This window comes from Lates calcarifer, linkage group LG3 (genome assembly GCF_001640805.2).
Source record: "Lates calcarifer isolate ASB-BC8 linkage group LG3, TLL_Latcal_v3, whole genome shotgun sequence".
Classification (NCBI taxonomy): Eukaryota; Metazoa; Chordata; class Actinopteri; family Centropomidae; genus Lates; species Lates calcarifer.
In genome coordinates this window covers 17208103-17223292 of record NC_066835.1, presented here as the reverse complement: position 1 = coordinate 17223292, position 15190 = coordinate 17208103, and the positions used below count along the sequence as shown (strand labels likewise).

The 15190-nt window shown below is 42.9% G+C and overlaps 1 protein-coding gene across 1 annotated transcript; it reads right to left on the bottom strand.

The window, feature by feature from the left end:
• Positions 1–2382: 2382 nt before the first annotated feature.
• On the bottom strand, positions 2383–13872 carry LOC108903136 (claspin). The gene is given in 24 exon segments (XM_051068040.1): positions 2383–3905; positions 4550–4629; positions 5564–5684; positions 5928–6055; positions 6369–6490; positions 6695–6856; positions 6946–7097; positions 7211–7292; positions 7495–7528; positions 7770–8310; positions 8687–8880; positions 8988–9040; positions 9266–9459; positions 9550–9716; positions 9830–10018; positions 10103–10625; positions 10627–10708; positions 10820–10922; positions 11058–11130; positions 11230–11295; positions 11572–11724; positions 11806–12233; positions 12636–12753; positions 13623–13872. Coding segments are annotated over 24 exon segments (3963 nt in total). The 5' UTR covers positions 13650–13872; the 3' UTR covers positions 2383–3734.
• Positions 13873–15190: the final 1318 nt, after the last annotated feature.

Genomic DNA, 15190 nt, shown 5'->3' with positions numbered 1-15190 from the left:
CCAGGCGTCCTCCCTCCCTGCCTCTCTACCCTCCCCCTCCCCCCACCCCCACCCCTTCCCCATCGTTCACTAGTAGCCTAAGCACATAAAAAATACATCAAACACAGCCGTCCGCCCAAGGCCTCGTCACACGCAAAATCATCTCTCCCTCCATCTCTCACCAAAAAACAAAAATGAAAAACCCAAGTTACAAAAGACAACTACAGAGGACACCGATAGAGAGAGAGATAGGATGAACTCGGAGGGCTGAGGGTCATCTGTGAGGCCTCCTGAGGGAAGAAAGATTATTGTAATGTTAACACCCTCCACCCACCCTTTCTCCCTTTTGACACACACACGAAAAGAGGTAAAAAAAAAAAAAAAAAGGAGCATGACTTACCTTGCGCATAATAAGACCTTGTTTGAATTGTACACAGCCTCCAGCGCCGTGACCCACTTCCCTCAGTTCAGCTCCACATCTGCTCCGGCACCAGTCTCGGCTGTGACAGTGGCCGAGGGCGGCCAGCAGCACCCATGGGCTACTCTGTCAGATCCTTGGTGCTGAGATGCACAGAGACTGTAAAGAGAAGCCTGCTGGACCTCGAGCTCACAGCCAGTGTCTCTTAGAAAAAATCAGCCAAATCGGCCGAGACGTGCTAAATTGAACCACTAATCCAGCACGGGGAGGGAGGTGGTGGGGTTTGGTTTGCGCACTAATTATACACTTTTATTTTAGGCGTAGATGTGAGCAGACACGCACACATACAGTGCATACGTCATGACACAAGCGAGCACACCCTTGGGTGCTACAGCTCATGTTTCTCTTCAATTATTCCACCCTCTGCCCTCTCTCCTCCTCATAATCTGAATAAAGCCAGATCCGTGTCCTCTAGATATTTAGAAGCCGGGCCTCGATGCCAAAACATGTAACCTTCCTCCTCTTTCAAGTGTGGAGTGAATTGGGAGTTCGGGGGGAGGAGAGGGTGAGGGGTGAGGAGAGTTTGGCTTTACTGTGTTGACCTCCTAATTCCCTCTCGGAGGTTAAACTCAGTTTGGAGAAGCGGGGATGGTGTTGATGCAGAGAAGAACTAAAAAGCCAAAACTGAATTAGTCTCCAACTTGCAAAGACATTATTCCTATTAAATTCTAATTAGAACTGATCTCTTGACCCTGTGATCAGAGCCTTAGGATTTGAAATCAAGTCTTTATCTCGATTAATTGCATCGTAATGGCTCAAGAGTAATGATAGATGCAGCCTGTTGGCTCTTGCAAATTTATCAGAAATCCAGCCACGTTCTTCAGACTCTCCGCTCTCTGACAAACAAAACATAACCTCTACAACAAAGGTAAAAAAAAAAATGTAATCACTCCTTTAACACCACCAGGATTAAAGCCCATCTGCCTGCAGGTAAAACAGCTCGCTACAGGCAGGGGCCCCCACCATGGGGTTCATTCCAGACCCTCCTGGCGTTGGCCCCTAATGATGTGTAATGGGGCCTCCTGCGCCTGTTCCTAACCCCGGGACCTCCTTCCTAATCACCGTGGCTACTAATGAGATGGAGAGACATGAAAGGGCTCGTTAGAAGACACCTCTCTTTAATGCCGGCCTATTATTAGCCACTTACCAAATCATTAGTCTCTAAACTGCAATTATGCTTCGAACCTGGGAGAAAAAAGTAAAATAAAAGAGTCAAAGGAGTCGCTAAGTGTGGGGATTTTCAGAAGAGGACTGGTGGAAAAGTGTAACATCCCCCTATGAGGTGGAATCAGTTTAAGTGGAGTTAATTGTTTAAAAGATTTCCCACCTGCAGTCTGATACATTTTCCACAAACAACCAGGAATGGAAGTTGTGAACACTAAGTTCAGTATTTTCCTCTCTGTTAATAATGCTATAAGTCAGAAGTCTCTTCTTTTTATCAACTTTGACACACTGTATTACATATGATACATCTATAACACCATGTCATTTCCTATTAAACCCTCAGTATGATGAGGGTGGTGAGATTTTTCTCTCAAACAGGGATGACAGTGTTATGCATTCTGCTCTCCACTCATATATAATCTGTGTCTCCATGTCTCAAGATCTACAGATGGCCTCATTGTGCGCTGTGTAAAACTGCTCGCAGTCCTGCTCCAAGCTAAAAAGGTTCATGTGTTGTACATTGGGGTAAAGAGACAGTTAAAAATAGTTACTCAACAACAACGAAAATCCTTAGCTGAACCTTAGGTGATTTATAGACAAAACCATGTCAATTTTAATTTAATTTAAGACACTAACTGAAAACATAAGCAAGATAATTGAAGAGATACATATATTTAGTGTTTTATATCTGTTTACCGGACTTACACTAAGACGGGCAGCATCCAGCCTGAGCAGAGGAGACAGAAGCAAACAGCGCAACGTCTTAAAATACACTTTTATTTACACTGTAAAACAAACACATTTAAATCATCATACAAAATAATCCCTATCCATTAAAAAAACAAATCAAATCCTATTTACATGATAAAACATTTTAAATGGACAAACACAAAGCAGCCCGAATTAAGTTGAGCAAGCTGTGACAGATGAGCGCTGCTGACGGCGTAACGGATTTAAAATGGAGATGAAGTCTGTGTAAGACGAAGTTCACCAAGTGAAACATCAAAACATGCTTCGCTGGTGTTCTTTAGTTTGCCATTTTAAGGCATTGTAAACACATAAACACACACATGACCATCTATACTGGTGAGAAACACCTTGACCTGCAGTCAACCATAACTTTGCCACCTCCTTCATTTTTCAAGTCTCATTGTCAGTGGAAATACTGGACGTGGCCCCTAAGTTCTGGCCCTTACCAGTCAGCTGATGATTATCATTCATTTAGTGTGTTGAGACCTCAGTGGTCCAGAAAGTTGAAGATGCTCCTCTGAGGACCTTTGGTCTGGCCAGCAGGTTTGTTCTCCCTGCAGACTCGCTTCGCTGCTGGGTTCACAGCCTCCACCGGCCCCCTCTTCTTCATCGTCTAAGGATCAAACACATGCAAAGTCTTTGAGCTCTTATACAAAACCCAATCAGACAAACAAAACAGACAAAATTACTCACTGCGTGTTGAAGCTGCAGTATTACAGTGATAAAAGAGTTCATTGTTTTGTTGTTTTAAATCAACAGCTGCAGAACTACCTGCATGACTCAGAAAAATACAAATAAATTGTGGTTTTATCTTTAAAATTTCAATGAGGGATGTTTGGAAAACCTGTCAAGCAACACACTTTTTCCCCATCCCAACACAAGAGGATCTAATGGGAGCAGTGGGCTTTGGCTCCCCCTAGTGTCATAAATGCAGAATACATCAAAAAATAAATTCACCCACCACACTCACATGATTATCACACTGATCAGCTTCTCCAAGATCTTTGGAAAGTATTTTGTTTTTGTTTTAGAACATCAAGATCTTGCAGAAGAGACATGACCAAACATAATCGGGAAAAGTGATTTACTCTTGTGGTGGTGGTTAAATCAGACATTGGCTAATCTATCTATAATCAATTGATCGATTTTCCGTCAATCGCAGCTCAAAAAACAGTCTACTTTTGTCCTTAAATTAACAACTTCTGGGGGATGAGTTTTACTTATAGTCAGCCTCTTGGTGAGTTATTACAGCTTAAATACACCATGGAACAGTCCACTCGTGTTGTTTGTTATTGTCCACCATTCAAGCACTCTGCTGGACCACACTTCTACACTTACCTACATTTGTGTGGTAACATTTCTCTTACTCACCTGTTTTCGAAGGAGCGTTTGAGGTCGTGTTGTCCTTCTCTGGAGAGAGCGTTTGAAACAGGAATCCGCGGCTGTTTCTGGGCGCCAGAGGATTCCCCTCTGAGATCGACGCCAGTTTCTGGAGGACGGACTGAGGCCGACTCAGTAGTGAGCCTCTCCTCACCTGGAAGAAATCAATAAAACAAAACGTACATTGACCTTGTGCAGATTACAGAGATCCAGTAATAAACCTTTTTTGGTTAAATATTTGAAGGCAAATCGCCCAAATCCACATCATTTCGCAGCATTCTGGACTCTTTTCAGCGAGGTGTTTGTTTAGGAACACTAAGTACAGGGCAGAAAATCAATTTTCTAGTCCACCAGCCACAGCTTCCTGTCCTTCAAAATCTCAGCGGCAAACAAACTTCTCAATTATGGAATCAGACTCGCCACAGTGTTACACCCTGAGCAGGAATTCCAAATGATAAATGCAATCAAATAGTGACTCTACTGACCCGAATGAAAAGGTCTTCACATTCGGCTGAGAACCACGCGAACCAGAAAAATGGCTCCAGGCGAAGTTATGCTATTTTTATGAAGTCAGATGCTACCCGCGTTTGTTACAAAACAACAACAGCAAAAGTTACACAAGAGCTGCCTTCCCACCTTAAAGGCCATCTGCAACTGGACTCAAGACTAAACTGAGGTAATGAAATGAGAAATCCCTTACAGGTACATTGTACAGATATAAAGGTGAACAACCTAAGAATAAAATTTTAAAAAACACCTTTAAAATTGTTTCTGGCTCTTGCATCAACAGTGACGTACCTGTAAAGGCTGTGCGGGTCTCTGGAAAGGATTGAGAGCTGGTGTCGTCTTCTTTTCTGGCTGTGGTGCCACAGGAGGCTCTGGTTTAAAAATGGTGAAAGTTAGTGAAATAATCTGAGCAAGACCCCTCTGAGAAACCACCCTCCCAACATTAGAATAAAAAATAGTTTTAAAAAACACTTCAAATTAAATATGTCAACATTTGTTTAAATGGTTTCTTCGTCGTCTTCATCTACTGATTTGTGTAAAACATGTCCATACACATAACACTTTTGTTTTGAAAGGTGCTGGATGATAAATATTAATCATTAATTCTTTTCAGGGCAGTGGTTTTAAAAAAACTTAGTCACATGTATCTGGAGATTTACCAATTACCAATATCAGAAACTAATGAACATCACATGTAGCCGCCCAGTTTTAGTCGTATTTCTTTTTCTGGGAACACGAGAATGCCACAGCTGTCCAGATGCAAACACACTGAAGCAACTTGCCATTTAGCAATGACAGTACTGGCAGCAGATTCCCGTCTGTGTCCTGTTTAGTTTAGTTTGCTGGGACATATGCCAGTTTTTTTTTTTTTTTTTTTGCATGTGCAATTTGTATGAGTGCAGCTCTGCTTTATCTCAGCACTACAGGACATCAGGTGAAGTTACAGACAATCCTCCCAACTGACAGCTTTATGTAGATGAAAAAGCATTTATCCCAGGGACATCTCTTAGATTGACTTTTTAACCCTCTATTTTCCTCCTTGATCTCTGAAATCTCTTCTGGTTGTTCCTAGCTTCACAGTACATCAAAAAGTAATAAGGCTTTTCTGTCAGTGCACTTTAACTTCAGACTGACCTGCCTTATTAAAACGATAAGAACATCCTATCTTAACGATTTGACCCTGATTGTGTTTTAATGTTTTGTTTGCTACATAAGTCTATTACTATAGCTATCCTGGACAAAAACATATCTGGGCATTTTTCACAGCCATGGGATTCTTCTTGTGAGGTCTCGAATCAAACCGACCTTTTCTCTGCAGAGTTTTGGCAGTCAGCTTCTTGGCCAGCTTCATAAATTGACTGTCTTCCTCTCCAATCCGCTCGTTGTCTGCATCCAAATCATCCCCTTTCTTGGCTTTCTGCTCGGACTAAGAGACGAAAGGCAGAGACAGGAATGAAGACAAAATACCAACAACCCCTTGAACTCAAGCAGCTTGTTTTCAGCATGTTTATCCTTTAGAGGCAAATGTCTTTTAAACCTGCACTGAATTTACAAAATGTAGAGTTTTGAGTTTTCACCAAAGTCGATGCTGCAAATGTTTATTTCTTTTTTAAATTCATGGTTCCTCTCATATCTGTGTGCAGGACTCGATACTTTTAAATTTACAAACCTGTTCTCTGAGCCACTGTTCTCTCTCTAGTCTCTCCTTCCTCCTCTGGACTTCACCCTGGTCGACATCTTCATCTTCCTCCTCCTCCTCACCCTCTACTCCCATCCTGTCCATGTTGAAACCATCGTCTGGAGGAAAGATACAAAAGGAAACTCTTAATGACACTGAAAGACATTTAAGTTCATTTGTAGAATCTGAAGCTTTAAACATCCACTTTATAGCCACTTTGGTTCCACACCTTCAGCCTAGTTATTTAGTTAAGTATTCATAACCAGTTGCAGATTCTAATAATATGCAGCAAAATGCGTGTAAAACTTCTTGGCCCAAAAACATGTCTTCCTTGAACAACTACTTGCATAAATCCAATTAATTTTATAATTCAAAAAGAATTGTCAGCATTTGCTGTTTAAGGGTATTTATTTCCTCGTCCTGTAAACTCACCAATGTTTTTCCAGCGGAAGCGGCGAGCTCGTCCCGGGCCATCAGAGTGCAGGTCGCCATCAGCTAGGTAGCGCTCCTGGTAGAGCCTCAGACGACGCTTGTCATCATCCATAATCTGCTTCCTTTAAGGACAACAAATAGATTTCAACTTTCAGAGGAAAGCCAGAACAAGGTTATCCAGAACAGTTGCTGCCTCTGTACCTGCATTAATGCATCACAGTCAGAAGATATAAGATTATTTCAGCCGCAAGCAGCACAATCACCAGTTTACTGATTTATACAAAAATTAGACGACAAACATGGCGTTAAAAGCAGCTGTTACTCACATGTGGATCTTGTTGACCTGGTCCTGCAGCTCTTCATCAGAGGGAAGCTCCTCAAGAATCTCCTCTTCCTCATATTCACTACCTCTGTCATCGTCCTCGTCGTCGCTGCCCATGTCACTGCCCGACAGCTCGGCCTCTGACTCCAGGTAGTCAGCTAAACGCCTGTGAACGAGATGCAAGAAGCAATTCAAATCTGTGCCGCAGTGTGGAGGGCAAAACACACGCCAAGTTTGATCTGATTAGTAACTTACATTTTCCTCTTCTTTTTGACCCGGTGAGGCGCAAACACACCCTGCATCTCTTCCTCCTCTACATCATTGTCCCCTTCCTCACCAGAATCTGCCTCCTCCTCCTCTCCATCTTCATGATCGTCGTTTTCTTCTCCACCGTCCTCATCATCATCCTGTAAGGCCACAATTCTTGTCATGTGCTTCATAGATCCACATACGAAGTAGAACCATGTCGCCAAATCACAACAAGGATGTTACATCAAGGTTTGTGGTTCGGACTTTTTACCTGCTCACTCTCTACATCTGACAGAAGCCGGAACTCGCAGTCCTCTTCCTCCTCCTGCTGCTCCTCCTCTGCCTTCTCTTTACTTTAAAAAGATAGATTACTATGAGAATTTTATATTGCATATAAATAATCCAGTTAATCTTCCTTTAATTCTTTATCAAAAGGGATTGAAATAATGAGTAACAAGAGGGACACAACGAGCAGTTTCATAACGAATCATCTTTTACAAATGGATAAGTGTTGTATGATGTGGATTTTTTATTATATAGGTTTTTGTACTGTACCTGTCTTGAGCTGGTGAGGTCATGTGAGCAGAATCTAAAATTGGCAGCAGAGAAGAAAAATCTAAATATTGTGTAACTGGAAGGAAAACAACTTAAAACATATGCTCTTAACACTTTAAAACCGCAAATGTGTATCAACTAAAACTGTAAGTTGTTCTTAACAAGACGAGAGTTCCAGTTTTTATCTGAAAAATGTACAGTAGAGACTTCTTTAATCTTAGGCTCTTCTAAATTAAATACGGTACATGCTCATTCTTTGCACATATCCCCTTTACCTGGACTAGGAAATTTTCCTGAGCACAGCCCCAGCAGTTGTTCCATGGTATTGTCAGACTCTTCATCCTGTCCTCCCTCTTTACTCTTGTCTGTTTCTGTCTGCTCCTCTCCTGCCTGCGTTGTTGGAAACGCTCCCGAGCACAGCCCGAGCAGCTCGTCCTCCTGTGTTGATCTGAGGCCTGCGCCCCTGCTGGAGCTGTTCTCTGCCGTCCCAAAAACACCTGAGCACAACCCCAGCAGCTCCCCCATGTTGGCATCCATTGCATTTTCATCCAGGCTGTCCAGGATCAACTGTCTCTTGTGGGAGGAGCGAGGCGCACCGGGGCGAGGCCCCACGTTGAGGAAGCCGTCTGCATCGAGTAGCTGGGAATGGGCGTCGTCCTCCAAGGAGAAGCGACCTTGAGAGTCTCCTCCAAGGCCGGGGCCTGAAGCTGCTCCACCCAGGGGTCCAGAGTCGGCACCTGGAGACGGAGGTGCGTAGAGGTCTTGGGAGTCCTCAACAGGGAGGCAGAGAGAGGGCTCGGAGAGTTTGCCTGAACTCTGATAAGATAAAAATGATGAAAAATTTAGCCACAATTTTGAAGCAAACAACATAATGTAAATAATTAAAGAATCTTTCTCCTTTTCTGTGTTTTGTAGTTGCCTTTCCATATTTTTATTTAATGTAATCCTGCTTATCTTGCCTTGAGTTTTAGGAGAGATATTTCTACTAGATTCATCTGCACAGGCTCTTGTTTATTTTTAATTCACTGAACTAAAACAATGCACCCTGTTATTATAAATGTATTTTCCTGTGCACCTTATCAGTTTGGCTGAACTGACCACATTTGTTCCACCCTAACCAAGTCTGGAAGTTATGATGATGTAATTTTAAGGCTTTAAGTATTACACAAACTGAAAAAACCTTTTACTTTACCTTAGAGGCAGAGCCGAGGAAGCTTGGCCTGAAGAGGCACGGAGAAGGGGAGCGAAAAATGGAGGAGCTGGAGACCCCTCTTCCTGTGGAGCGCTGATGATTGACGGGCTGGTAAGAGGTAATCATGGATCCTGCGAGCTCGAAGCTGCTGTTGTGGCTGTTGTCCTTCACGAGGGACAGAGAGTCGTCCTCTTCTGGAAATGAGAGTGGCAAGAGAATGAGAAAAGAAAAATATCAAGCTTCCTGTCAAATTAAGCAGTTTGTATAAACTAAGTGAACAGAGGTACCTTGCTCTACTTACCCATCTTATTACTGCTGTCCTGTCCAGAGGGTCCAGACCTTCTTACACCATCGCTAAAGTGGAAAACAGTACACATGAACCTTTACCAACCCTAGTGTTTGTGCAGCAAACATGCCATTTTATCCTAATTAAGGATAACAAGGTAATTATTAAGTGAAGCCATATTCACAATCTATCAATTAGTCTAGGGAAGTTTTATCATGATATTTTTAAGGTGCAGGCTCTTAAGTCACTTACAAAGTCGGACACACACAATCAGGTGCTCCAAACACACTCACCCTGTGCGAGAGCAGGAGTTGCCGGGGAACAGCATGAGTGTACCATCTGTGTTAACGAGGTCAGGAGTCGGCGAGGGTCCAGTCAGTGCCACAGGAGAAGGGCTCCTGATACTCTGAGCTACGCTGCCCTCAGCCTCCTCTTCCTCCTTCTCTTCTTCCTCCCCATCATCACCTCCCAGTAAGTCGTCCACACCCTGGGAGAGAGAAGACCAGGCGGGACATGAGTGGGACAAATGCGTGTAAAACAATCTGACTGTTTCAGCGAAAAACAAACATCATCTTACCTCTTCCTCCTCTGACTCATCTGTCAGCTCTTCCTCCTCCTCCTCCTCCTCCTCTCCACACTCTTCATTGTCAAGGCGATTCAGCTCGGCCTTGCGAGCTCTCTCCTCCTTTCTCCGCTGGGCCATGGCGAGCTGCAGACGCTGCTTCAGGGTCAGCAGCTTCTCTCCTACACATAAGACCAGAAGAGGTTTGTCATGTCATGAAACACTCTGGTTCCCTGTCTTAAACACAACTCTTTAAACTGCCTGGCTGTACATGCATGTCACACACGATCTTTACCAGGTTTGGTGGGTGCTGGCTCATCTGCTCCCTCCTTAACAGTGACAGTGACCGACTCAGTGTGCAACTCCTCCTTGCCAGACGGGGTGCTGTCTTTGCGGATGATGTTGAGCTGCATCGTTCGCTCTCCTTGGGGCCTTACGGGAGCCTGGACATGACGGAGGTAACGCTCCTTCAGGGCCACCACACCTGATTGAAGAAGAAGGAACAACAAGGTTTACGACACATTCTTATTCTTCATCTCTTGAAATCCCAAAAGGATCTTCAGCTCACCAGGGTTGAGCTGTGGAGGCTCGAGCTGAACAAAGGCTCCGTCATCTGGACACAATTTAGCAACAGGCGGGGGGTCCAGTCCAAGCTCCTTCAGTCTGGCCAATTTGTCCTTCTTGGGCTTGGTGTGTTGCTGCATTGAGGGCTCTGCTGCAGCTGAATCAGCGCTCCCACACTGAGCGGCTACAGGCTCCACCAACCCCCCAGATACAGGCTCTTTTTGCAGGACGTCAGTGTCAGACATTGCTGTTGTCCGGCCTTGTTCTAAAGGAGCAGTGGAGGTTTCCTCCCCAGAGCCAGAAGCAGATTTATCCACTCCATCTGCCGTGACTGACTCCTGCAGACTCTCAGAGAGGTAGAGCATTGGGCCAGATTCCTGGATGGGATCCAGGCTCGCAGTCGCTTCTCTGGCCTGGTTGAGGCTCTCTTTCTGTGGGGACGAGGTGGCGGCAGGATGAGGTAAGGCCTGGATCTGAGTGCAGGAGAGATCCAGAGAAGGAGAGGAGTCCTGCTCTGTGGATGGCTGGTTGGGGTTTGCTGGGTGGATTTACAGGAGGTGGAGGAGGAGCTGATGGTGCCTCCAACATCTTGGCTGAATACTTTGTAGATCTGAAGAAAGTAAGATTATAATTAGCTGACCTTGCATGTTTATGACAGAGTACATGTACAACTGAACTCTTCAGCTAATGTATGTGCGTTATCTGTTATTTTTGTTTTTACTTCAACAATGCCATGGCAGGACCCTCTGGCCTGGCTCTCTTCTTAAAGAACTGGTCAATGGTCTTGGGCTCAGGGATGTGGTAGGGCAGACCAAGTGTGGACTCTACAAAGACAGTGGAATGTGTCAAAGATGCAGCATCCATACATTTAACACTGTGATTAAAAAAAATAATAAAAATTTGAGGTTTAGATAACAAAAAATAAAGGAAGATAATAAAAGTGTTTCTTGCAAACTGACCTCTGACCAGCCTCTGAGACTCACTGTGGAGCTGTTTCATTGCCTCTTTGCTGGCACGAGCAGCTTTCCTCTCCTGAGAGCGTCACACATGTTGTTAATGAAAACGATTTTTAGTATTTGGTATCACTTTTACAGCATTTTGAATAAATTCAAGCATTTAGGAACTGCATACCACACGCTGGGGTTTCTTTTGTGCCTCTTCATCATCATCTTCTTCCTCTTCATTCAGAAGAGGGTCCTGCAGCAATATTTAACACCAATCACACAATGAACCATCTACACAATATCAGCACAATGCCAGGCCTAACGTTGTTTCATTGACTTTTAAAATTTGGTAACAAGTAATTATGTACACCAGTCTATGATAACACCAAAAGACAATAGATTAAATTAATGCTAAAGCATTTTATATACTTAAAATAAAGCAAGAAAAAAACCTGACAATAACTTAAGTCACAAGAAATAATGTTGAAGTCTTGATTGGACAAATAAAGAACAATCATCTTTTCTGTACCTTATGTTTTTTCATCTTATGTTTGACTGCAGCTCTGATGGCTTCCAGAGACTCTTCCTCCTTCTCTTCATCATCATTCAGACCAGTGTCAAACAGGTCTGTGTCACCCAGCGGACACCCGCTGTCATTCAGAGCCCGAGGGAGAGGTGTGTCCTGAGGAAATAGGTAAATTTGTCTTTAATCACACAATAACATTCAAAGTACCACCGAGAGAAAAAACCAAGCTGCATTTACCTCATTCATTTCAGAGAACCTCTCTTTCTTCTTCAGTTTTTCCACCGCTTTGCTTCGTTTCTCCTTTTTCTCCCGATGCCTCTGGCTCTTCTCTCTCTTCTTCCGTTCCTTTGATTTCACATCCTTCTTCACCTCATCCTGTTGTTCCTCCATTTCTCCACATATCCCCTGCTCAGGTTCACTGTCCTCGCTGTCGATGGGTGCACGGCATATTCTCTTGCTCTTCTGCACCCCTTTCTCTCTTCTTTCATCCTTCTCTTCTGCCTGTCCTGTCTCCATCTCCTCTCCGCTGGAGGCAGATAAGACCAGCGCTTCAGCCATATGGACACTGTTCTCTGATGCTGCCTCCTCCTCCTCACTGTCACTGTCTCTGATGGCATTACGGCGAGGCTTTCTGTGAGCTGTGATGTCTTCATCATCATCAGAATCTACAATTTAGAAACAGTCAGATTGCAAAGTGGTCATCCTCAATCATTTGAGACATTTTTTGAGGCAGTTTAACTCCAAGTATCCTTAATATCCCTGAATATGCACACATGCTGTAGCACTAAAATCTAAATAATCTGAAATTTGTTCTATTGTTGCAGTTGTTTATCATGTGTAGTGTGCTTGCATGTTATTTTAGCTTGCTCCAATAATACTTGGTGATAAATATATCCGTGATCTCTTTTTGATTAAGTGTCCACTGAATGCCTAAACTGTATATTGCAAATGTATCAAGTTTACTCTAATTTTACAAACATTAAGCTAAATGGCTCCTTCATTTACACAGTCAAAGTGGCTCTGCCCTGTCTCAGGTTGAATCATCTTCTATTGTTGTGTTGCTTTACCTGGAAGCTCCTCTCTTTTGTTGGCTGCCTCTGTGACCACCTCCTCTGCTGGAGAGCCCACCCCGCTGTCTGAATCACTCTCTGCTGCTGTTTGGGCCACAGCTGGGAGCCCCTCAGCCTGGGTACAATAACACAGAAACATTAATTCAGTCACCATGCAGTGCATTTTCTGTAATTGTCGTGCACTCTGATGTATGATCAGTGAAAAAAATGAAGGCTCCACAGACAACGTAACACATCTATTATCTTTCAAAACACTGCTAAATACTAGTTCTCAGTGTTGCTTGTTGTGCAGCGTATGCTGAACCTATACTGTCAAGGAAGCCATGGGTATTACTAATTGATTTACTGTAAAAATAGCAGGCTGCAGCCGTTCATAGCTGTGCAACTCCCTGCACAACTTCTACTAGGAAACCAGAGTATAGCATTTGTCAAAAAACAGTCAAGAAAAGGTCATTTCTGTACAAAGTTGACGTGTTTTATGCAAGTCGATTGTGTGTCTTCAGTCAACCAGGTGGATGCTAAATTACATTGGTGGCGCCTTGCAATAAACGACACAATAAGCACATATGTTAGCTAGCGACATGGCTTCCTTTCAACGCTTGCAGTTAGCCAAATGTACAATCCTTCAAAGCAAACGTCGCGGGCATAAATGAATAATATCCGTGAATAGTTCACTAGATCCCAACCTACCTACATATAAGATTTGTTACAGTGGTCAACGGAGTAAAATACCCTACTAACACACATTTAATCAATGTGACCAGGCCGAGTCGATAACCACCATCCCAGCTCTCTAAACCTAACCTAGCGAGCTAGCTAACTGGCTAACGCTAACAATATCTGCTAGTAGCAGCTGGGACTACTTTTGATCTTGCCAGTCTTTTCCCATAACGTAAAACTAACGGGGGGTTATGTGTCATTCTAATAATTTCACGTTAGATAGATGCCCAAACTAGTTCGTGATATCTGAAAGCATTCCCTCACCTGTTGTTGAGAAAGGACCAGGCTCATCTTTGTCCGCCGGCTGGTTTTCGCTCTTTTATAAAAAGAAACCAGCGAAGACAAGGATTTGGCGAATCTCGAAAGCCACAACAGACGTCTGAAACTAAATGTCTGCGTGGCAAAGTCTATTTTATACCTTTAAAGCACATTTAGAGAGCGATTTGTCCCGGCTATTCCTCTTCCTCCCGCCTGTTCCATACACACCGAATAGAAATTTTGATCTTTCGCGCGCCGTGACAGCTGGCCCGCAGTTTTTCGTCACCGAGGTGTCAATCGCCTCGTTCTCGCTTCCCCATTGGTCCGTTTGGGAGCTCTGTACCCGCCCAGCGTGACGACACAGCTTGGGAGGAGCATATTTTAAGTCAACAGGAATGGTTGAGCGGGCGGGGCTGAGGGTTTCCCTGACTGCAAGTGAGGGTGATTTGTGGCTGTATTGAAAGAAGGAAGAAGGGAAAGAAAGAAAGAAAGAAAGAAAGAAAAAGAAAGAAAGAAATGCACAATGACTGTTTTGTCCCACAGTCATTAATGCCAAACCTTTTTAAAACTACATTTGTTATATTTCTAAAGAAGAGCTATTATGTTCCTTTGGTAGCCTACTATTGTTCTTTTACTTAAGTTCCTCTGCATTCTGTCCTTAAACAATTATTCTGATCAGTGGCTAAAATTTTCTTTCACTGAATCATCAACAGTGCACTTTACCCCCTTAAAACTCCAAGTGAAGCTAACTAATATGTGTATATATGTATAACAAATAATTTCATAAGATATAAGACTTAAGGCTACTAATGTGAGAGTAAACCACAGAGTTATGGATGTGCATCATTAAAGAATTTATCTGATGATAAGATAGTTCCCTTTATGACTTTTATTACCATGAGTTTTGGTTAATGAGGATTTTTCCTCAAGCAAAACCACTGCATATTTTCATCTAATTAAAAAAACAAACAAGTTAGTATCAAGAGTGAATCACACATCTGCAAAGGCCTCTAAGGACTTAGAGATACTTAAATTTGCCTTGTGGATTGTAAGACCTGCACGGTTTTAGTACTTGCTCTCCTCTTCTTCTTAGTACAGTTTTACAACAGATTAGCACTTTGCACACATTCAGGGTACAAGTATTTTTCAATATGTGGACTTACTTTAGAATAGAATAGAACAGAATAGAATAGTACTTTATTGATCCATGACAGAAAATTGCTTTGTTACAGCAGCAGCACACCAACCAACACCAAATATAAATTAAAATAAAATTAAAAGGGACAAGTGAAATCAAGAAGAAAGAAAAACAAGAGCCATACAGAATATACAGAATATTACACGAGATATTGTACGTGTGCTGCTATCTGTCAAGAGGCATACAAGATATTGCATGAGTGAAAATAAACAAAATATTTAAAAGTTTAAGTACTCATAATGAGGGGAAAATTGTTGTAGTTAAGATATTATTGAGTTATTAACAGTGGTGGATGAACGTGTAAGAAGTATTTGACCGTTGTAGTTGGTCTACATGGAGATATTTGACTATTTATATTCCTGGGGCAGTTTAATCT